The following is a 19,804-nucleotide window of genomic DNA, read 5'->3' as shown; positions in this document are numbered from 1 at the left end:
TTATTTTAAGCACCAAGTTTCTATCAAAAGCTGATTTTGATCGCTATCGTAGACATCAGTGTTCATATTTGAACTTTAAACTTTTATCCAAGTACTTCTATCATAATGATATATGATATTATCAGAGGTGTAAAATACTTGAGTAATTTTACTTGATTACTGTACTTGAGTATTATTTTTGGGGATTTTTACTTTACTTGAGTGCAATTAAAAATCAATACTTTAACTTTTAGTTTACTTTTTTAAGAAAAAAAAAGTACTTTTTACTCCTTACAATTTTATTTATAGTCAACAAGTACTTCTTTTTTGGAGATCACTTCATTATATTTTCCCTTGCTATTACCAAACCAATTGAATTGTGCTGATGCCCAGTTTAATTTAAATGTCATTTATTCTGGCAATGAGATTCGTTTTCACATTCCATGAAATTGGTCAGACATGTTCATCGGTCCTTTGGAAGTGACTTCATGTCGCATCTATAGAGAGCCTAAGTCCCTCCCCTTCCGGTTGGCCACTATGGGACCTTATTTCGGAAAAATATTGTATGGTAGTCAATGGCGAGAGACAACAAATATTTTGATCTTGTTTGAATTGTGCCCTGAATTACACATAAGATGTTTGTCAATTTAAAAGATAATTATGAAAGTCAAGAAAGTCGCAGTTTGATGTAAAACTGCTGAGGTATAAGACTGTGAAAATACGTAATTACAAAGACTACAAACCCAAAAGGCGCACATGTGACGTCATACCTTTTCTCTCAATGAATGAAGCTAACTTTACTGAAGCTAACGTCTGTCATTTTTCCTATAGTCTTACATTATAATCGTAACGTAACACCGTCATGCCCTGAGTGTTTTGAGCCAGAATACACACATACGAGCAATAGATCTTGTGAGGTACATAGTGTGAGATGAGAGATGTAGTTCATTGAGCGATTTTCACATAAAACTAAACGTTACTCTTCTGTTTTATGACAAACTGGGACTTTCTTGACTTGCATAATTATCTTTTAAATTGACAAACATCATGTGTGTAATTCAGGGCACAGTTCAGACGGAATAAAAAGATAAGTTGTCTCTCGCCATTGACTACCATACATATTTTTTTCAAAATAAGGTCCCATGAGCCGGAAGCGGAGGGGAGGGACTTAGGCTCTCTATGCACAGCACCTTGACCTGGAAATTAGAGAAATTATAACAGTCAATCAGTGGAAGAAAATGGAGGAAGAACGTGATTCAGCTGCGAACCCGTGGCCGTACCATAGCAAATTATTTTCTTTTAGTGGTAAAAGTATGTTTAGTGGATTGTTTAAAGCATGTTGGATACTGGCATTAGATAATAGTCTTATAGTTTGATAATTAAATACAATTAAATACAAACAGTTGTAAAGCAGGATAAAACCTTGTATGTGGTTCATTAACTCCATGATTTTAGAGATTAAAATCTAAAACAAGAATCTCTATTTTTAATCTTAATTTTTGCTTTTACTTCTTTAATACTCAAGTACAATTTTAATGTGGTACTTTTTTACTTTTACTCAAGTACGATTCTGGCCAGATACTTTTACTTATAAAGGGTTAGTTCACCCAAAAATGAAAATTCTGTCAGTAATTACTCGCCTTCATGTTGTTCCAACCCCATAAAACCTTTAAATTAAAGACCTTTAGATTAAATCTGAGAGCTGGATCACTCCTACATAGGCTTCTAAGTGATTTGAACATGCTGGACCAGAAAAGTTATTAAAGACATCGTTAATATAGTCCAAGTGACTACAGTGGCTCAATCTTAAATTTATAAAGCGACGAGAATACTTTTTGGGCGCAAAAAAACATAAATAACGACTTTATTCCACTTCATTTCCTTCTCGCTGGGCCTCGAGTTAGTTCTCGTAGTATGGGCCAGCAAGATTCAATCCCTTAGAAGCCTATGATCCTGCTCTCAGATTTAATCAAAAATATCTTAATTTGTGTTCTGAAGTCGAACAAAGGTCTTACGGGGTTGGAACAACATGAGGGAGAGTGATTACTGACAGAATTTTCATTTTTGGGTGAACTAACCCTTTTCCCTCAGTACTTGTACTTTCACTTGAGTAACTTTTTAGTACTTTTTACACCTCTGGATATTATGAGGCTGAAAAGACTGTTTGTGAAGCTGTTTCATGACGACTCTCTCCGGTTATATTATATGTGATTTTGTCAAAGTTTAATAGATAGATGGACTGAAAGTCCCATAGACTTTGCATTTCGACAAACTTTGACGAATCAGAGCGAAGATTTCGCAGAAACATGTGATTTACCACATTTGAAGAGGCTGGCAGGCTCTATAAGAACATACCTCACAATGGGGTAAAAGTTGCACACCTGGGGGGGAGGAGCTGCCCAAAAGTTGCCCCATAGACATACTATGGCGAAGGTCGGCCCATGAATCGCATGTGTTTCTCCTACTATGATAAACTGCATAGGGATGTTGTATTGATCATAACTCTGGATCACAGTGTCATAGACACAAGGGGGCGGGTTCATTTTACTCAGACAACCAATCAGTTTCTCAGGATCATTGTGAAGCTATCAAGCCACGCCCTAGAAACCATTTAGAGCACCTTAGCAATAAGGTCCATAGACTTCCATTGAAAGAAATCAAAGGGATATCTTTGTAAGCGTCTTAGAAAAATGAGGGTGGTCTCGTTTGACTCGGGGCAGCAAACAGCCAATCATGAATCACCTCAACACTTCCAGCCCCACCCTAGCAACCATTGTCGAGCACCTTAGCAACCAAATTCCACAGAGGGACATCTTCCATTCTGAATGTCACAGAGGCATGGGAGTTGGTTTATATCATTCATACTGACAAGCAGCCTTTCTAGTTTCATCATTGGCAGCTCCCACGCAACTGCACTGCAACCAAACAGAGTACCCTAGCAACTGTTTAGCAAGACCTATATCTCTGCATCTCTGCAAAATGAAATCATGGTAAAGTATGATAATCATGTTAGCATGTTGTTAGCATCATGCTAACATGGTTTACCATAGTTTACGATGAATTCCCATAGTTTACCATAAATTACCACGTTCTAGCATGATTTACTTTGATTCTAGCATAATTTACCACAGTTTACCATGATTTACCATGTTGTAGCTTAATTTACCATAAATGATCATGGATTAGTCAAAAGAGCCAACACCCATCTCTAGAGCGCCCCTGATTGCTCTAAATTTACTATGATTCTAGCATTCTAATCATGCATGCTTATCAACATGCTAATCATGTTAGCATTATGCTATCACAATGCTAATTGTGCCAGCATAATGCTAGCATCTTGTTAAAATAATGCTAGTAACATGCTAATCATGTTAGTAACATGCTAATTATGCTATCATATTGCTAAAACATGCTACCATCATGTTAGTAACATGCTAATAATGCTAACATGATGCTAGCGACATGCTAATTATGTTAGCAACACACTAATTTTGTTAGCATCTTGCTAAAAAAATAGCTAACTGCACCCTAGCCACCTAGTGGCCAGTTTTGCCACTGCAAGCACCACTCACATTTTCTTCAGGAAATGTACAGTCTAGTTTATTATTATATTCATTCCCAGCCTTCTCTGGGCATTTATATGCTAACCAAAGGAACTTACATTATCTTTACACATGTAGAAATACATGTGTTCATGTTTAAAGTTGAATGTGTATCTCATGCTACACAATCCTCATTCCTTAAAGAGAATACTTCAGTCACCATATCCATCAGTGGAAGCTATGCTAGATTGCATTCACATTCCTCTGTGGTTAAAACTAACTCCATGTCCTTGGCATGTGATCCTCACACAAAGAGCACCGAGATACAGCCTTTATACCGCGCATCCCTAATCCTCACACACACTTGCTGTGCGGATATATGAATGCTTATTAAAATGCTATAGCCATGAATAAAGGCTTTTATTTTTTCTAAAGTCTCGAGTGAATTGGCCTTGAATGATTTTTGCAAGTTGAACTGAGCTCCGAGATACAGCCTTTATACTCCAGTAGCTCTCTTTGCATCTTGTGTTCAATAAAAATGATGTCTTCACAAGTGCTTTCGAAGCACTGCGTTGAGAAGCTTTGAAACTTTTTCTGAATAATTTGTTTCAAACCAGGAGTTAGGAGTTAGATTCGCTGTTGGGGGCCGATCTCAGTGAACCTGTGTTTAGGGTTTTTACCTGATCTCAGATCAGTTTTATAGATGTACATTTTAATGAGATGTTTGTGTAATTTGGTGATGGACAGCCCTGCCATTCAACAATCTAAACTATGTTTCCTGTTCAACAACATTACTCACTGCTTAACTACTGTAGTATGATGCATCATCGAAGAAATCAACTAATTCTAGTATCAAAATGATAAACCTGTCAGATAACTCGTTTAGAGTAACATTACTAGAGCATAGACTGCCTTAATGTTGAGACAACAAATGGCAAAAGTGTAAAAGGGAAAAATTAATAACAGAGAATATGAGGTGGTAAAGAAACAGATTTTCACAATGACTTTTGGAAATTACAGGGTGAAACTTGTGCTAAATGCTCAATTTTGAACCATTGACAAAATCAAATGCTTACAGATGTGTCTATAATGTGGCTGATTATTCCTGGCACAACAAACTGCTGTTCACGAGCAGTGTATGTCACTACTGAAATTATTCTCATTAACATTATAGTTCACGGCATTTGACTGTATATAACAGTCCTGATTATAGATATCAGTTTGTCTTAATGTGAAATCTGGAGGGAATAAGTGAATTCTTCCTGGTGCCTTGAAGGGAAGAATGTAGTGAGCAAGTCTAAGCCAGATGTGTGAATTTTCCAGATGTGACAAAACTCTTCTAACAATGAGAAATCAAAACACTCGTTGTTCTAATGACACACACTTTGTTTGTGGTAACAAAGCTTATCTATTCCTCTGTAAGGATTTAAGGATGTTATTTGACTTCTATTACTGGCAATGTGAGTAATGTCAGAGGAGAGGATTATGTCAAACATCTTTTAATCATGACACAGATCGAGAATTGAATCTCTGAAACTGAAAATATGATCAATGTACAGAATGAAGTACAGGCACTACATGAGGCCACCTTTGGTGTTTGAGGACACAGCAAAACTCACTTAGTTCTGTTGCTGACATTGCAGAAGAAGTGCATGTAATGAGGAAGCTTGTTTTACTAAATCGAATGGCTCTTGGTATTCTGTTAGTCTCCCAGGGAGGAACACGCATCTGTTAATGTTCATATATCCCAGACAACACTGGAAGAGCAGTGCACGATTCAGCTAAACTCAATACGGATCATTTCTTTCCAATATTGGGGCCACTGTGGAATCATTTGAAAGCACCTTTATTAGTTAAAGTGAGTGTTTCTCATCAGACTCTTGTACATTGGTTTATTTTGTGAGACACTCGACTGTCGTAAGGCTTTCATCCAACGTCAGACACACACTCTCAACTGACGCTGGTATACGGTACGACAGAGAAGAGCTGTTCTGTTGAAGAGCATGTAGAAGAAAGAGTACGGCCTGATCACACAAGCTTTTCAGAGTATGTTTTGATCATGATCATGAAAGTTTGCTTACATTTAATCAGTCTATGTAAGGCATAAGGACATAAGGCATTTTAACACTGGCAGTTTAGGTCGAAACAGGTTACGGTTTGCATTAAAAGTTGCTTAAACACACACTCTAAAAACTGCAGGGTTAAAAAATAACCCAACCTTAACCACACCGCTGGGTCACTATTGGACAGAACACGCGCTGGGTTTGACCATTTAACCCATATTTCTGGGTCATTAATTTGACCCAACCAGTGGGTGAAATTAACCATCTTGCTGGGTTAAGTCTTACTCATGTGCTGGGTTATTTCCTGTCTAATTTCCATATTAAAATTAGTAACAAATATTTGTTATATTACAAATGTAATACAATAAACTAGAGAGGCCACTGTATATGTAATTTCAATCTCATTTAATTGTTTTTTTAAATACATTTTTAATACATTTCTTTAATACTACTTTTTTGTACACTTATTACAATTATACAATGTATACTCATTCTAAGGTAATAAAAACATAAAGGTTCATTAAGTAAGGTCTTTATACACCACTGAAAACATAGTTATGTATATGATATTGCATTTCTGTCAACAACAGATCCTCTTAAATATTACACAATGCATTTTTAAAAAAGTCATTAAGCAGCTCTTTTGAACTCTTATACGATTATGATTTCATTTATTAAGATGTGATGATTTATTAAGAACAGCAACAAACATTTAAAATGCGAATAAATATCACGTGGGCCTGAAACAACTGTTGTCCTCAAATTTTACAGAGGACTCTTTTCCATCAATCTAATACACGGCATGCTGGAGAAACTCCCAGGCAGGGAAACACTGCTTTGTGTATTTATCATGAAAAACAAAATAAAGCTTTGAAACAAAGATGAACAGCCTCCAGCAAAGACTCGATGGCGTGGCCTGAAACAATGGCAAAGGTCTGACATGTCCCCCTCGTCTCATCCCTCATGCTCCAGTCATCTCTTTTTGTAAATATTCAATCATGTTTTAGCTAAAATAATGTTTTAATAAATAAATGAATTCATTTTTGTTTAATATATTCATTAAAACGTTAATTTTAAAAAATAACTAAATAATTTTAAAAAGTAAAGATTCTGAAAGCATTGAATGAGATCTCAAATGATGAAAATACATGAAAATACTTGACAAAATGGGCATTTTGGCATAATTCTGTGTGTTATTGTTTGTTCAAGCGTGAAATAGAAGTTATGGCAAGCCTAAGTATTCACGTACACCTGGTCGGTCGTCTGATTGCACACTGACCCATCAAAAGCGTGCGATTCCCATCCTCGACGTGATTTGCTACAAAAAAATGCACGTCCCTGAAAATGCACATTTTTGACGTGTATTTATCATAAGAAAAAACGGTGTTGAATGAACACAATGAACGTGTAGACAGGTAAACCAAACATGCAGTGCCAGAGTGTGTTTAAACTGTGCAAACAGGTGAAAAGAATGTGCTCTTTCCTTAGTGTTCTCAAAATTGCTTGTTGAAAGTGTATGCTCACTTTTTTCTTTGGTCCTTAAGACAGCCGCTATTACACCAGTTCTTAAAAAGCCTGGCTCTGATCCTGAAGATTTATCTATAGGCCTATTGCCAATATACCTTTTCTGGATAAGGTCCTCGAACGGGTCGTTGTTGGTCAGCTACAGCAATATCTGTACACATATTTATGTCTTGATGTTGTTTCTACATGATTTTGGAGATTTAATGTGAAAGTATCACAATATCAAAATATATTAAAAACTTTATTGTTTATTGCGATTACCAAAAAATGACAAAACATTTTTTTAAACAAATTAGTTTATTTTTAAACCGATTGACAGCACTTATACTCTGCTCTTTGTTTGTATTTTTGGAAAGTGTCTGATAACATATGATTCATTATAGACATGTGTGTTCTTGTCCAACAGCTGTAAGTCAGTAAAGGACAATGGCATCTGTTGAACAGCATGATGATAACACATTAGATGAGCTGGAAAACAAAACACTAAAAGAAGGTAATGGTGATAAAAAAAAAAAAATCAGAAATGTTAAAGTTACGATTTAAGCAATGTAATTAATCTCTCTATCTCTATTCTAGTCCAGATGAGCAGCAATGCTCACACTGCAGTCAGTGTTGATGTGAAAGCTGAAACAGGAGCAAATGTAAATGTTCCTGTAGTCAAAGATAACAACATCACAGCACTGACCATCAACATCTTCAACACTACAGGAAATGGTAATATAGTTTACATATAATAATGACTATAATACAATTCATATAATACACATATAATATAATAAACTGTGATGTTTAAAAATACACAATAACTGTGCTTTCTGAGAAACACTGCTTATGAACAATCATAAATGAAATAATGCTCAGTAGTTATGAATCCTATTCTTAAGGAAGTTTAGTGTGTAGCCATATTGTTCAGAAATGCTTTAGGTACTTGTCAATTTATTCTTCTGTGTAATTGTATCTATTGTCTCTTTCCTTTGTATAAATTTACTAATTTTCTCTTTCCTCACAGAGCCACAAAAAACCTCAGCGACGGAGACACCAGAGAAACAACAAGGTGCGACCATCATTTCTTCATTATAGAGGTCTTCAGACTTTATGAAAAACATGATAATTTAGTCTTTGCTGTCTTTTTCCTTATTTCTTAAAGGCTCAACTGCAGACGACAGAGAAGCTACTCTTCATGATTACACAGAGACCAGCCTCACACTGAAGAACAATTTAAGACAGGAATACGAGCAGATATTGGTTGGTAATTCAGAGACGGGTCATCAGGAAAACCTGAACGATATCTACACTGATTTATATGTGGTGGAGAATAAGACTGGAGGAAGATTGAACGAGCATGAGGTGATACAGATCGAATCAAATCACAACCGACCGACTGCCAATGAGAAGCCAATCGTGTGTAATGACATGTTTAAACAAAACAAAAGAATACTAACAACAGGGATCGCAGGGGTGGGAAAAACTGTCTCTGTCAATAAATTCATCTTTGACTGGGTTGAAGGAAAAGAAAATCAGGATATAGTCTTCATTTTTCCTCTGCCGTTCCGTCAGCTAAACCTGATTACAGAGAACTGCAGTCTCATGGAACTGCTTCACAAACACTTCTTTAGTCCTAAAGAACTGCCCTCTCTTCCTAAAGGTGACCGTAAGGTCTTGTTCATTTTTGATGGGCTGGATGAATGTCGCTTCCCTTTGAGCTTTACAGAGGGTGTCAGATTTACAAATGTTCACGAAAAAACGACAGTGAGTAAGATAGTTACAAGCCTCATCAAGGCACATCTGGTTCCCTCTGCTCTCATCTGGATCACATCCAGACCAGCAGCAGCCAGTCTGATACCCCGAAACTACATTAATCAGATGACAGAGGTGCGAGGATTTAATGATGAGCAGAAAGAGCAATACTTCATCAAAAACAGCAGTCCTGAGCTTGCTGGGAACCTCATCAGTCACATCAAGAAATCCAGGAGCCTGTACATCATGTGCCACATCCCCGTCTTCTGCTGGATCTCTCTTATTGTTCTTCAGCCTCTACTGGCTCGAGAGAGCAATGACAAAACTCCCACAACTCTCACAGGGATGTACACACACTTCTTAATTTCTCAGAAGCAACAGATGGAAGCAAAATACAACCGTGATGGCCCTGAACCTAAAGCCAAAGTCAGGTCTTTTGATCAGATTATTCTGAAGCTTGGGAAACTGGCCTTTCAACAGCTGGAGAAACGTCAACTGATTTTCTACAAAGAAGATCTTGAGGAATGTGGACTAGATGTCAGTGAAGGGTCTGTGTACTCTGGGTTATGCACTCAGATCTTTCATGAAGAAAAGAAGCAATCAAGAAACGTTTACAGCTTTGTACATCTCAGCGTACAGGAATTCCTCGCTGCTCTTTATGTGTTTATGATGGGCAAAGATGAGAAAGCTGACCTATTTGTTCGATCCTGGGGAGAAAAACTGACATGGAAACTGTCCAAAAAGCCACTGTTTCAGCTTCATAAGGCTGCAGTCAAGAAAGCTTTACAGAGTGAGAACGGACACCTGGACCTTTTCCTCCGGTTTCTCCTGGGTCTGGAGTCCGATCAGAGTGACCTGAAGCGACTACTGCCAGGACTGAAACTCAGAACAGGGGACATGAAAGACACTGCTGAATATATCAAAAAGAAAATAGAGGAGGAGGAATCAGTAGAGAGGACCATCAATCTCTTCCACTGTCTGAGTGAACTGAAAGATGACTTTGTGGAGGACATCCAGAAGAAACTGAGCTCAGGAAAACTTTCAGCACATAATCTGTCCTCTGCTCAATGGTCTGGTCTGGTGTTTGTGCTCCAGATGTCAGAAGAGACTCAAGAGAAGTTTGAACTGCAGAAATACAGAAGATCTGATGAAGCACTGATGAGACTGCTGCCAGTGATCAAAAACACCAGAAGAGCACTGTAAGAGGCTTCTTTACATTCATTTATAAACACTGTTACTCTTTTAATTGCCTTCATTTTAAATGGGTGACTTGCTGGCCTAGACAGTTCAGAAAAAAAATAAAAGTAATGTGTGTGAAAATAAATGCTGGTTTGATGTTTTATGAACAGATAATTGTTTTAGCTTTTCGCTTAATTCACTACAGTTAAAGGTTTTTTCAAGCTCCAGATTACAAACTGCTCTTTGTTTTGTTCTCTACACAGGCTACACAGCTGTAATCTCACAGCTCAGTCCTGTGAGAGTTTATCTTCAGCTCTACAATCCTCAAACTCCTTTCTGAGAGAGCTGGACCTGAGTAACAATGACCTGCAGGATTCTGGAGTGAAGCTTCTTTCTGATGGACTGAAGAGTCCAGACTGTCAGCTGGAGATACTGAGGTGAATGGTTTTTAAATAATTAATTATGCTATAATCAGAGGCTTACTTAACCAATAAGCAAGGTAAGCGGCCGCTTAGCACCCCAAGAGACAAAACATTTGCAGGAATGTGATATTTTCCCATGTTTATGCAGACATATGGCCAACAAGGACTGCATAAATGTAAGAAAAATATTGTTTGGGGTGAGGGGAAGGGAATGGACTGTATGAAGATTGAATTCGCAACAGTTACTAAAAGTGTAAAATGCTTCCGTTTCATGCATGATTTGCTTCTGACCACACTGAACAAGCTAGCAGCGCCATCTAGTGGCTGTGCAGATGTAACGGGTACTTGGGACTCACTAGCCAATATTAATATGTCATTAATATTAGCTATAATAAATTAAATAAATAACTATGGAAATAAACAGTTTAGGCTAGTTAGGTCACAAGAGTCTAAATTCGTCTACAGGAGCTGGTAGTCAGTAATCACACAGAAACATGAATTTCAATTTAGTACAGGTAACATGTATTGAAAAGTGATTAAACAATATTTACAAACAAAAATAATGAAAATAGAAAAATATATATATATATTTACAGACTAGTTGAACCAGTTATAGTTAAGTGCACTTTGTGGTTATTGTTCAAATAAGATATGACAATAGAAATTACAAATGCCACACACAAGAAACAAAAAGAAAAAACTGTCCCAGTGATGTTTGGTTTCTTCAAGACCAACGCGACAACCCACAAGAGGTTTATGAGAGTTTGTATCGATAAGTCCATAGGTTATTGTTCATTAAGGAAAAAGGATGTGCATGTGGGACTGAAGCGCTAGTCTGTGGAGAAGTGTGTGGGAAACAGGCTGCGGACAACCTTCCTACCAGACCAGTTGGGCGGCTGTTCAGTGGATGCTGCACAGATGGTAGGCTCCCAGCCGTAGTAGTTCAGCTCGCCATCATTCATCCCCAAACAGAGAAAAAAAACCTGGCCTGTAGTGCAACAACAGGACCAGTAAATAATAAGGCTAAATTGGAACTTAAGTTATATTAAACTTTAGCTGATTCCACACTCAAACAGCATTTCCTTGCGTACCCAATTCTAAATCATTACAGAATAATCAAAAGTATAAACTACAATTAATAAACATTAAATACTTGACAACACAGTCAAAAGTGCAATATTAAAGTTGCATTGCCTGTACAAAGTTCAAATAAATAATCCAACAGTACTAGGCTATAATCTGATTTCCTTAGTGCATGTAAACACACAAATCTATTGGTAAACCAGAAATAGCAGACTTTACAACAGTATAGATCAAAACCCTTTTTGTTAAAACAGCCAAATGCCAATGCTAATACTAATACTAATGTTCAACGCCGCTAGCTTAGCATGTCAGCCTCCAGCATATAGTTCATTCATTTAATTTACTCACCAGTTCCTCTATGCTAAACATAACTTGATGGCGGCGACGGATTCCCTGCGGCCAGAAAGTTGTTCTAAAAAGTTACAATGATATGCTTAACTTAAAAGCATGAATCGAGCACAAGAGTGACTAGTCTGTAAAACGCAAACCTGTCCACTGCTGTCGATCGGCTTCCCCACACCTCTGAATGAGGAAGACGCCGCAACCCAGTCAAAGAGTATAGAAGTACCAAGAGGCGAAACTCAGTTGCAGTTTTGACAACAGCCACTAGGTGGCGCTTCGGTAGCGCGGCCGCCATTTTGGACTGAACCAACGGCTTTACCGTTAGCACAACTACCGTATACAGCATTAACATTATGTCTGGAAATAATTGGAAACAAAGAAAACAGTGTTCTGCCATCAACTGCAACAACTACCAGTGTACAACCAATCAACTAGCATTTCATAGATTAGATCCAGAGAGGTAAAGTAGAAAAGGTTTTTATTAACGTTAAAGTGAGCCAACGTCAACGATAACACTACAGGTGCTGTAACGTTAATGTAAGCTATCCCATAACCGCAGTAACAGTTTGCTAACGTTATGTATTTGAGAAAGTGGGCTTTTTAAATCGCATACTTTCAGAGATATATGAACACCTAACCTGGCAAATGACCGCTGTATTAATTCATTGTTATCACTAAATTAACCCTTTAACTGTCACCTTTTTTTTCGCATAAACATGAAAATCAAACTTAAATGGTTGTAATTCAAGAATGCTTTGGAATATAGACCTATGGTTGGTCTTGTTTTAAAGAAGACATTTGTCAGATTATTGTTGAAGTGAAATAAATTATGAAAGTGAAACAGAAAAAAGTTATATAAGTTTGAGTTTATTAAAATGTACAAATTTAAAAATCTAATTATTTATATTTTATATAAAATATATATATATTACAAAATATATTTTACTCTATAACTGCAAGAAAAGGAAAGCAAAAAATCTGAACAAGTTGTGTTCCACATTTTAGGTTGATATGTTGATATATCTCTCGTTCTCTCACCCTTTCTGCCGTGTGCTCTACACCAGCGGTTCCCAAACTTTTTTTCCTGCGCACCCCCTTCTATGTCCCAACCGGGTTGGCGCACCCCCAATCCAAAAAAATAACGCATCAAAGCTTTGTTTTATCGCCATATAAAGACTCATGTTTAATCATGCGCAAATAACCAGAACACGCAGACAATAACAACATCAACAAAGTTTCAATATAATGCAACAAAGCTATGCACAAGCTTCCACTTTTAAGAGGACGAGTGACAGACACAGGCTCAGTAACAGAAAGCACTGTTATTTTCAGCTGCGTAAAAGAAATATTGCAGCAATATTAAATGACCGTGGAGCTAGCATCATCATCATAACACAACGGTTATGGAAATTAGAACGACAGTACATTGAATTAAATTGCAATGAAGTTACAAACGATCCACATTAAAGAGAATATAGGCTCCGAATGAAATAAATAAAAACGAGGATCAATCTGATACTTTTCAAGTGCGACAATAAAATTAGCCTAGACACGATCCACAACATAATTAAGTAACAAAGAGCATAGGCTCAAACTCAAAAAATAAACAACAATATAAAAAGAGCTCACCAAAGCTGAATTTGTTTGATCAAAAATAGAGTAAAACTTGTAATATTTATGAATTTTCAAAATCATTACTTCAGTGTCACATGACCCTTCAGAAATATGAAAACAGTTTGCTGCTTAATATTTTGGAAACTATCATTTTTTTCATGATTCTTTGATGTATAAAAATTTCAAAAGAACAGCATTTATTTAAAAACGAAATATCTTGTAACATTACACATGTGACATGTTTTAAGGTCACGTTTGATCACTTTAATGCATCCTTACGGAAAAAAAATTCTGACTAACCAACAAATTTTTGAACGGCAGTGGTCATTATTGCAAAAAACACTATCAGACTGATCAACAAGGTATCTCTTCATTTACCAGTCGAAGACCGATCATCTTTCTGGTCTTATACTCCGTGCACTGTCAAGGGCTTCATCATATCTGTCGTGGTACCTGTCTTTGCAGCAATTATTTTACCGCAAATACTGCATCGCGCGCTGTTGGCATCAAGCCTGGAGAAATGTAGCCACACTTTTGATCGACTTTTCCACATCTTTATGGTATTGTGTGTGTGTGCTCGCGTCTCATATGAGTATGTGCGCGGAGAGTTTGTGTGTGTGTGTGTGTGCTCGCGTTTCATAAGTATGTGCGCGGAGAGTTCCGCGTGTCTCATGTGTGTAGAGTTTGCTTGTATGTGCATGAGCGACTTTAGGCGTGTCGTTGTGCATTTCATATGTATTTGTTTTATCAAAAACTAATAAATTATAGTTTTTTTCTTTAAAATAAAAGGAAAGGGAATTTACAAAGGAAATGTTTACTGTTCATGTTTTTTATTGTATGGAAAAATCCCACTTAAGAAAAAAGACCGCCATTACATTTTTCCTCTCGCGCACCCCCTGGTGGTAGCTGGCGTACCACACTTGGGGAATCCCTGCTCTACATGGTTTGGAGTTGCATGCTCTTGCTCACTCGCTCTAGATTCTGGGAGATTTTAGCTAATTTGCGGGCATCAGGGAGCCGCTATCAAGATGCGGAAGACTGTGTTGCGTTCAGTCCAGGATGGCGGAGCTGCAGCTCTGCGCATGGGTGCGTTTGTTGCAATGGAACGTTCTATTGAGTTTCGCCTCTTGGTACTTCTATACTCTTTGACCCAGTTAAACACTCACGCTAAGCACAATCACGTGACTAGAATTACGTGAGGTCGCAAGGCACACACTCCGCATGGGTAATTTAAAGGGACAGGGACGGCAGAACCAATATACAAACATTTAATATATATTGATGGATTTTGACCTGGGTTACACACAGGACACAGTTAGCATCTCAGCCAGGGTTCAAAATTAATTAATGATTTTTTTTTTATTAATACTAACAATGCATTGTTGAGAGAACAGGATATGGCTGTATTCATATAAATATACATTCTGACTGTAAGGACCAAGGTTAGAACTAGGCTATGAGGGCTGAATGTAGAAGGCTAATGATAAAGTTATTCCAAAACTATAACTCCACTTGTTCCAAGGGGTAGGGATGGCTGACGCGAAACAGTCGTTCCGAAGCTTTGCGAGATCCCGAAGCGCAGATGTTTCGAAACACTGATCCGAAGCGTGATTCAAAACACCCATGTCACGTGACTATGGCCAAACGAAGCCTCGAAGTGTTTCACTAAGTGTTTCATCTGGTGTGGTCCGCCGAATCAGCGTTTGATTGACAGGTTGGGAACAGACCACACAATCGCACATCTGTATAAAAGTGAAATCAACACATATTGACCTTGTGGGTTTTTGTGAGAGAAGTTTGATTTTGAGATAGCGGATTTTTGATGATATAGTGACATAGTGCGATTTGAATAGTTATAGGCTATTTAGGCTTACATTTAAATTTACACAACACATTGACTGATAGGCTAGAGACAGACAGAGTATAGCCTACATATAGTGACACATTAATAGATACATAGATATAAATATATATAGACAGCTAGATTAATAGAAACATATATAGATAGATTATAGATACATATATAAATATATAGATTATAAATAGATACATAGATAGATTATATCTAGATACATATCTAGATACATAGATAGATTCATATAGATAGACACATAGATAGATAAAATGGAGGCTCCACAGAAGAGATGCCATACATCTGTTGCGTGGGAGCATTTCTGTTTAGAAACCCCAAATAAAGTGAGATGTGTGTATTGTGATCGGCAGCTAGCCTACTGCAACAATACATCATCCATGATGCGCCATTTGAGGAGCACTCATCCTGTCATTTTGCATGGTGCAGAGGATGGCATTCCCCCTGTACCTAGGCCTGCTACTGACACTGCTGGGCCATCTAAGCAACGTATGCATTGTTTGAAATATAATTATAATTGAAATATAATTACAAACTTTTGGGACACTGTTTAGTAAGTCCATAGCCCTATGCCCTACAACCTAATGTCCCAATCACAACTGCCAATCATGTTAAAAATAGCTTCAATGTGAATATAATATATTGTGTGAATATACATTTTATAGGTCTACATATGAGACACACAATGCTACAGCTGATGCCACAGTGGAAGTGAAAAAATACATCAACGATGCGTATTTGCCCAGAACTCATGATCCACTAACTTACTGGAAAGAGAGAGCAGTAATCTTTCCTCATTTGTATGTCCTAGCTAAAAAATATATTTGCATGCCATCCCTTGTGAGAGGATTTTTTCAAAGGCTGGAGAAATTATCTGTAAAAAAGAAGTCCTTCCACAGCAGAGAAATTAATATTTTTGAATAAAAATCTATAAAAAAGTGAGACATTGTGGCTTGATTTCTTTTATTAATATTCATTTTGCAGGACCAAAATAACATTATGCACAGTGAGGAGCCTATAGGTTACAAGCTTCACATATGTGACCCTGCCTGTGAAAACCCAGCTAAAGTCATTTTTTTGTGATTCAATGTTTTCTACATAAAATCATCCTACATAATGTAAAGAACATTCTGTGAAAATATAACCTTGATATCTTTAATATTGACTGAGTAAGGCCATGTCAAAGATTTGCTAAAGTTCGGGCTCAGAAAATCATATTTTTGAGAAATTCCAATTTAAAAAAAAGTTATTTGTTAAAACTGCAACACAATTGATCCATAGTTATCCTGCATATGTGCCTTATAACACATTAAAGCTGAGATTCTCCCCTTTTTAGTGATATATGACACATCAGTGGAAAAATTCTTAAAGTTTTGTAAAACAGGTCTATTTATTATGATGTGCATGTCCAAAAAGCATAAACACATTGAAACGAATGGGGGTACCACAAGAGCTTGATCGTAGCAACAATTACCATGTCAATTCAGTGGAATGATTTGTATAACTTTATTAGTAAAATGTAATATACGTGAAATGTCAATAATATATAAATTAAATAACATAACATTTCTCATTCTCTGAAATTATCATTCTCTTACTGGCCCACGGTGTAACTGAGTAAAAAAAAAAAAAAAAAAAAAAAAATTTTTTCAGGGGATAGTTCACCCAAAAATGATTTACTCATACTCACCCTCATGTTATTCTGATCCTGTATACAGTAAGTTTCTTGCTTCTGTTAATAATACGATATTTTAAAGAATGTTGGTAATGAGACAGTTGACGGCACCCATTGACTTCCATAGGTGCCGTCAACTGTCTGGTTATCAACATTCTTTAAAATATCTTATTATTAACAGAAGCAAGAAACTTATACAGGATCAGAATAACATGAGGGTGAGTATGAGTAAATCATTTTTGGGTGAACTATCCCTTTAACAGGTCAGTCTCAAACTTTGTACACATTCTAAAATTGTCTAGATGCAAAATAAAATCCTGAGTGACAGCAACTCTCCCTCCTTGAAAAATAAAGAACACTTTTCCCCATTTAATTGAAATACTTGCAGTTGCAAGAGAAACTGATTTTCAGTTTCACATCTGGACTTCCAGCATTCGAAGCAAATTCTTCTTGCTGGTGTTCCCTCTTCATGTTCGCCAGACAAATAGTGGGGTTCAATCACCAAAACTGGCTTGTCCTCCTCATCATCTTGGTCACTGCCTGAAAAAGCAAAGATCATTTTTTTCAATTCAAAGCAAGATACCTAAAAACATGATTGTGTAACATGCAAGAATTGGAAGTGGGTTTAATTACACATTTAAAATGGATAATGAAGCATTTTATATGAAAATATCAGAAAATATTTTTTCAGTTTAGTCAGACTGGATCTGATTAATTGAGGGGAGGGTGGTAAGCAGACTTCAATTCAGAGTGTAGCCTAATGAGACAAATAAACATCATGCCATAAACGTAATTAATTTAAACTGACTCAATCCCCATCAACAAATGTAATAAACATTTAAATCCACTATTTTTGCATCACAGATATGTGTTAGCATTACATTCGCTGGACACTGACAGTATACATTTACATATTTAGCATAAAAAAAACTTACCGTCAAATTCCTCGTCAGTTTCGTCAAAGAATGTGTCCTGTTCATCATCACAATCATCCTCCAGAAAATAATCCGCAATAAAACCGGTTAAATCATAATTTGGGGCAATTCCACCGAGATTAATATCAAGCAAGCTGTTTAAGCAAGCAGCTATTTTTCCGTTAATGCTGTGCTCATACTTCGGTGTCGCCGGCGAAGCCATGGCCATGTCAGATGTCAAAACAACGCATTAACGTTACCATCCAGCAAATAACACGTAGCAGGCCAAAAATGTCTTTCAAATAAGTTTAATATTATTGGCAGAATACCAAGCTACAAAACAAATAAGCAGTTCTTAAAATATTGGCTATGACAAGAAAAAAATCACCACAGACATCTAAACGCGGCTGACATCTCTCTTTTTTTTTCATTGTGTTGACCTGATTACCGGCGCTCGCGGATTGATATTAAAGTCTGTCTTTAACTCTTTCTAATAGAAAAGACACAGAAAACAAGTTCCTGAACCGAATGACATACGAATCAGCAGTGTTGTTGCGCGAAATAAACCCAGAGACGACTGAAATCAATGTTTAGGAAGCCCACGTCCGTTTTTTTTTTTTTTTTCGCAAAAGTACAACGTAGTGTCAATAAAATCATTAATTTCAGTATTTATCATGTTATAAATGAAAATGTAAGTATTGCATCTCAAAACTATTGGTATAATCTATCATTTACAGCAATAAACGCACATGGACTATTTTTGTCATTTTTATGGCTATGACTACTTTGACGCTCGTTAACTCATAATTCGATTCTGCGACTTTAGCCGGGGTTTCACAGGCGGGGTCACATATTAGAAAAATACAATAATAAAAAAAAAACATATTTTTAATGGCTCGTCAAGGTTGTTTCAGATCAACACCTGCAAGTGACCACTAGGTGTCACCGTTGAGACGGGTGTCAGATTGATTCGAAGCCTCGAAACAATATGGCCCATTTGGTTCAGCTGTTTCATTACTTCACGAAGCCTCGATCTGCCCGCCACTACCAAGGGGTCAATACAAAAAGCCAATAGGGTAAGTGTAAATGCTGTTATACAGATGCTCTAATCAATGCATTTCGTTAATAATTCATGTAAAAATTGAATTTATAATTTCATGCATTCATCTATTTGACATTTGATGTAAAAATGTGCATTCTATGTGATGTTATGCAAATTGTTCATGTTTCTTTAAATGTAAGGCGCGAGAATGCGTCACTTTAGTGGATATGACAAAATATTGCGTCACCCCCCGATAGACTGAAGATAGAGCAGACGCCTCACGAGGCTCTGAAAGTTTAAGTTAAAATACGAGTTGTCTCAAGTCAGAGGATAATAAGAAGATTTAGTTGAAACAAAAGACTCAAGAACCTCTTTTCATGACAAGCAGCCAACGAGGTATTTGTCTCACATGTATATTTGTTTAATGTGTGGAAAGCATCATTTTTGTATATCTCGCTTCCTGTATAATATGCTGATGTGTTTCTACTATGTTCATTTATGAATGCAGTTCTCACGGCGTGAACGAGACGAGCCAAAGCATTAAACGCCCGTTATAAGGAACCAACCTGTGTCTGTGTGTTGTTGTGAAGAGAGTTACAGTAAGTGTTTCCAAAAAAGGTCAATTAAAAACATCTAAACATGTCAAAGAGAAAATATAAGGACAACAAAATCAAATGTCAGAAAATCACATAGAGCAAATAAATCAAAATAAATTCACAAGAGGCATTTACCAAAGACTATAGAGATTGGTCTCAACATATCAAATACTAAGCAAAAAACGGAGGAACAGAGCTACTTAAATACACTCACAGGAAACG

The 19,804-nt window shown here is 36.9% G+C and overlaps 1 protein-coding gene across 5 annotated transcripts in view; it reads left to right on the top strand.

The window, feature by feature from the left end:
* The window catches only part of LOC311289542 (NLR family CARD domain-containing protein 3-like), a 93,274-nt gene that overhangs the window by 8,492 nt on the left and 64,978 nt on the right, over positions 1 to 19,804 (top strand). For 3 of the 5 annotated variants that reach the window (XM_084407623.1, XM_084407624.1, XM_084407625.1), the window contains 5 exons: positions 7,515 to 7,601; positions 7,685 to 7,822; positions 8,118 to 8,162; positions 8,256 to 10,044; positions 10,288 to 10,461. In XM_084407623.1, coding sequence (XP_084263749.1) covers positions 7,535 to 7,601; positions 7,685 to 7,822; positions 8,118 to 8,162; positions 8,256 to 10,044; positions 10,288 to 10,461 — 2,213 coding nt within the window. In that variant the 5' untranslated portion in view covers positions 7,515 to 7,534. Of the gene's footprint in view, positions 1 to 7,491; positions 7,602 to 7,684; positions 7,823 to 8,117; positions 8,163 to 8,255; positions 10,045 to 10,287; positions 10,462 to 16,020; positions 17,009 to 19,804 lie in introns of those variants that run through there. The other 2 variants (XM_084407627.1, XM_084407626.1) reach the window with 2 other exon arrangements.

The sequence above is a fragment of the Rutilus rutilus genome, assembly GCF_951802725.1.
Source record: "Rutilus rutilus genome assembly, chromosome: 4".
NCBI lineage: Eukaryota > Metazoa > Chordata > Actinopteri > Cypriniformes > Leuciscidae > Rutilus > Rutilus rutilus.
The sequence above is the reverse complement of the archived record's forward strand: the minus strand, read 5'-3'. Positions and strand labels throughout refer to the sequence as shown.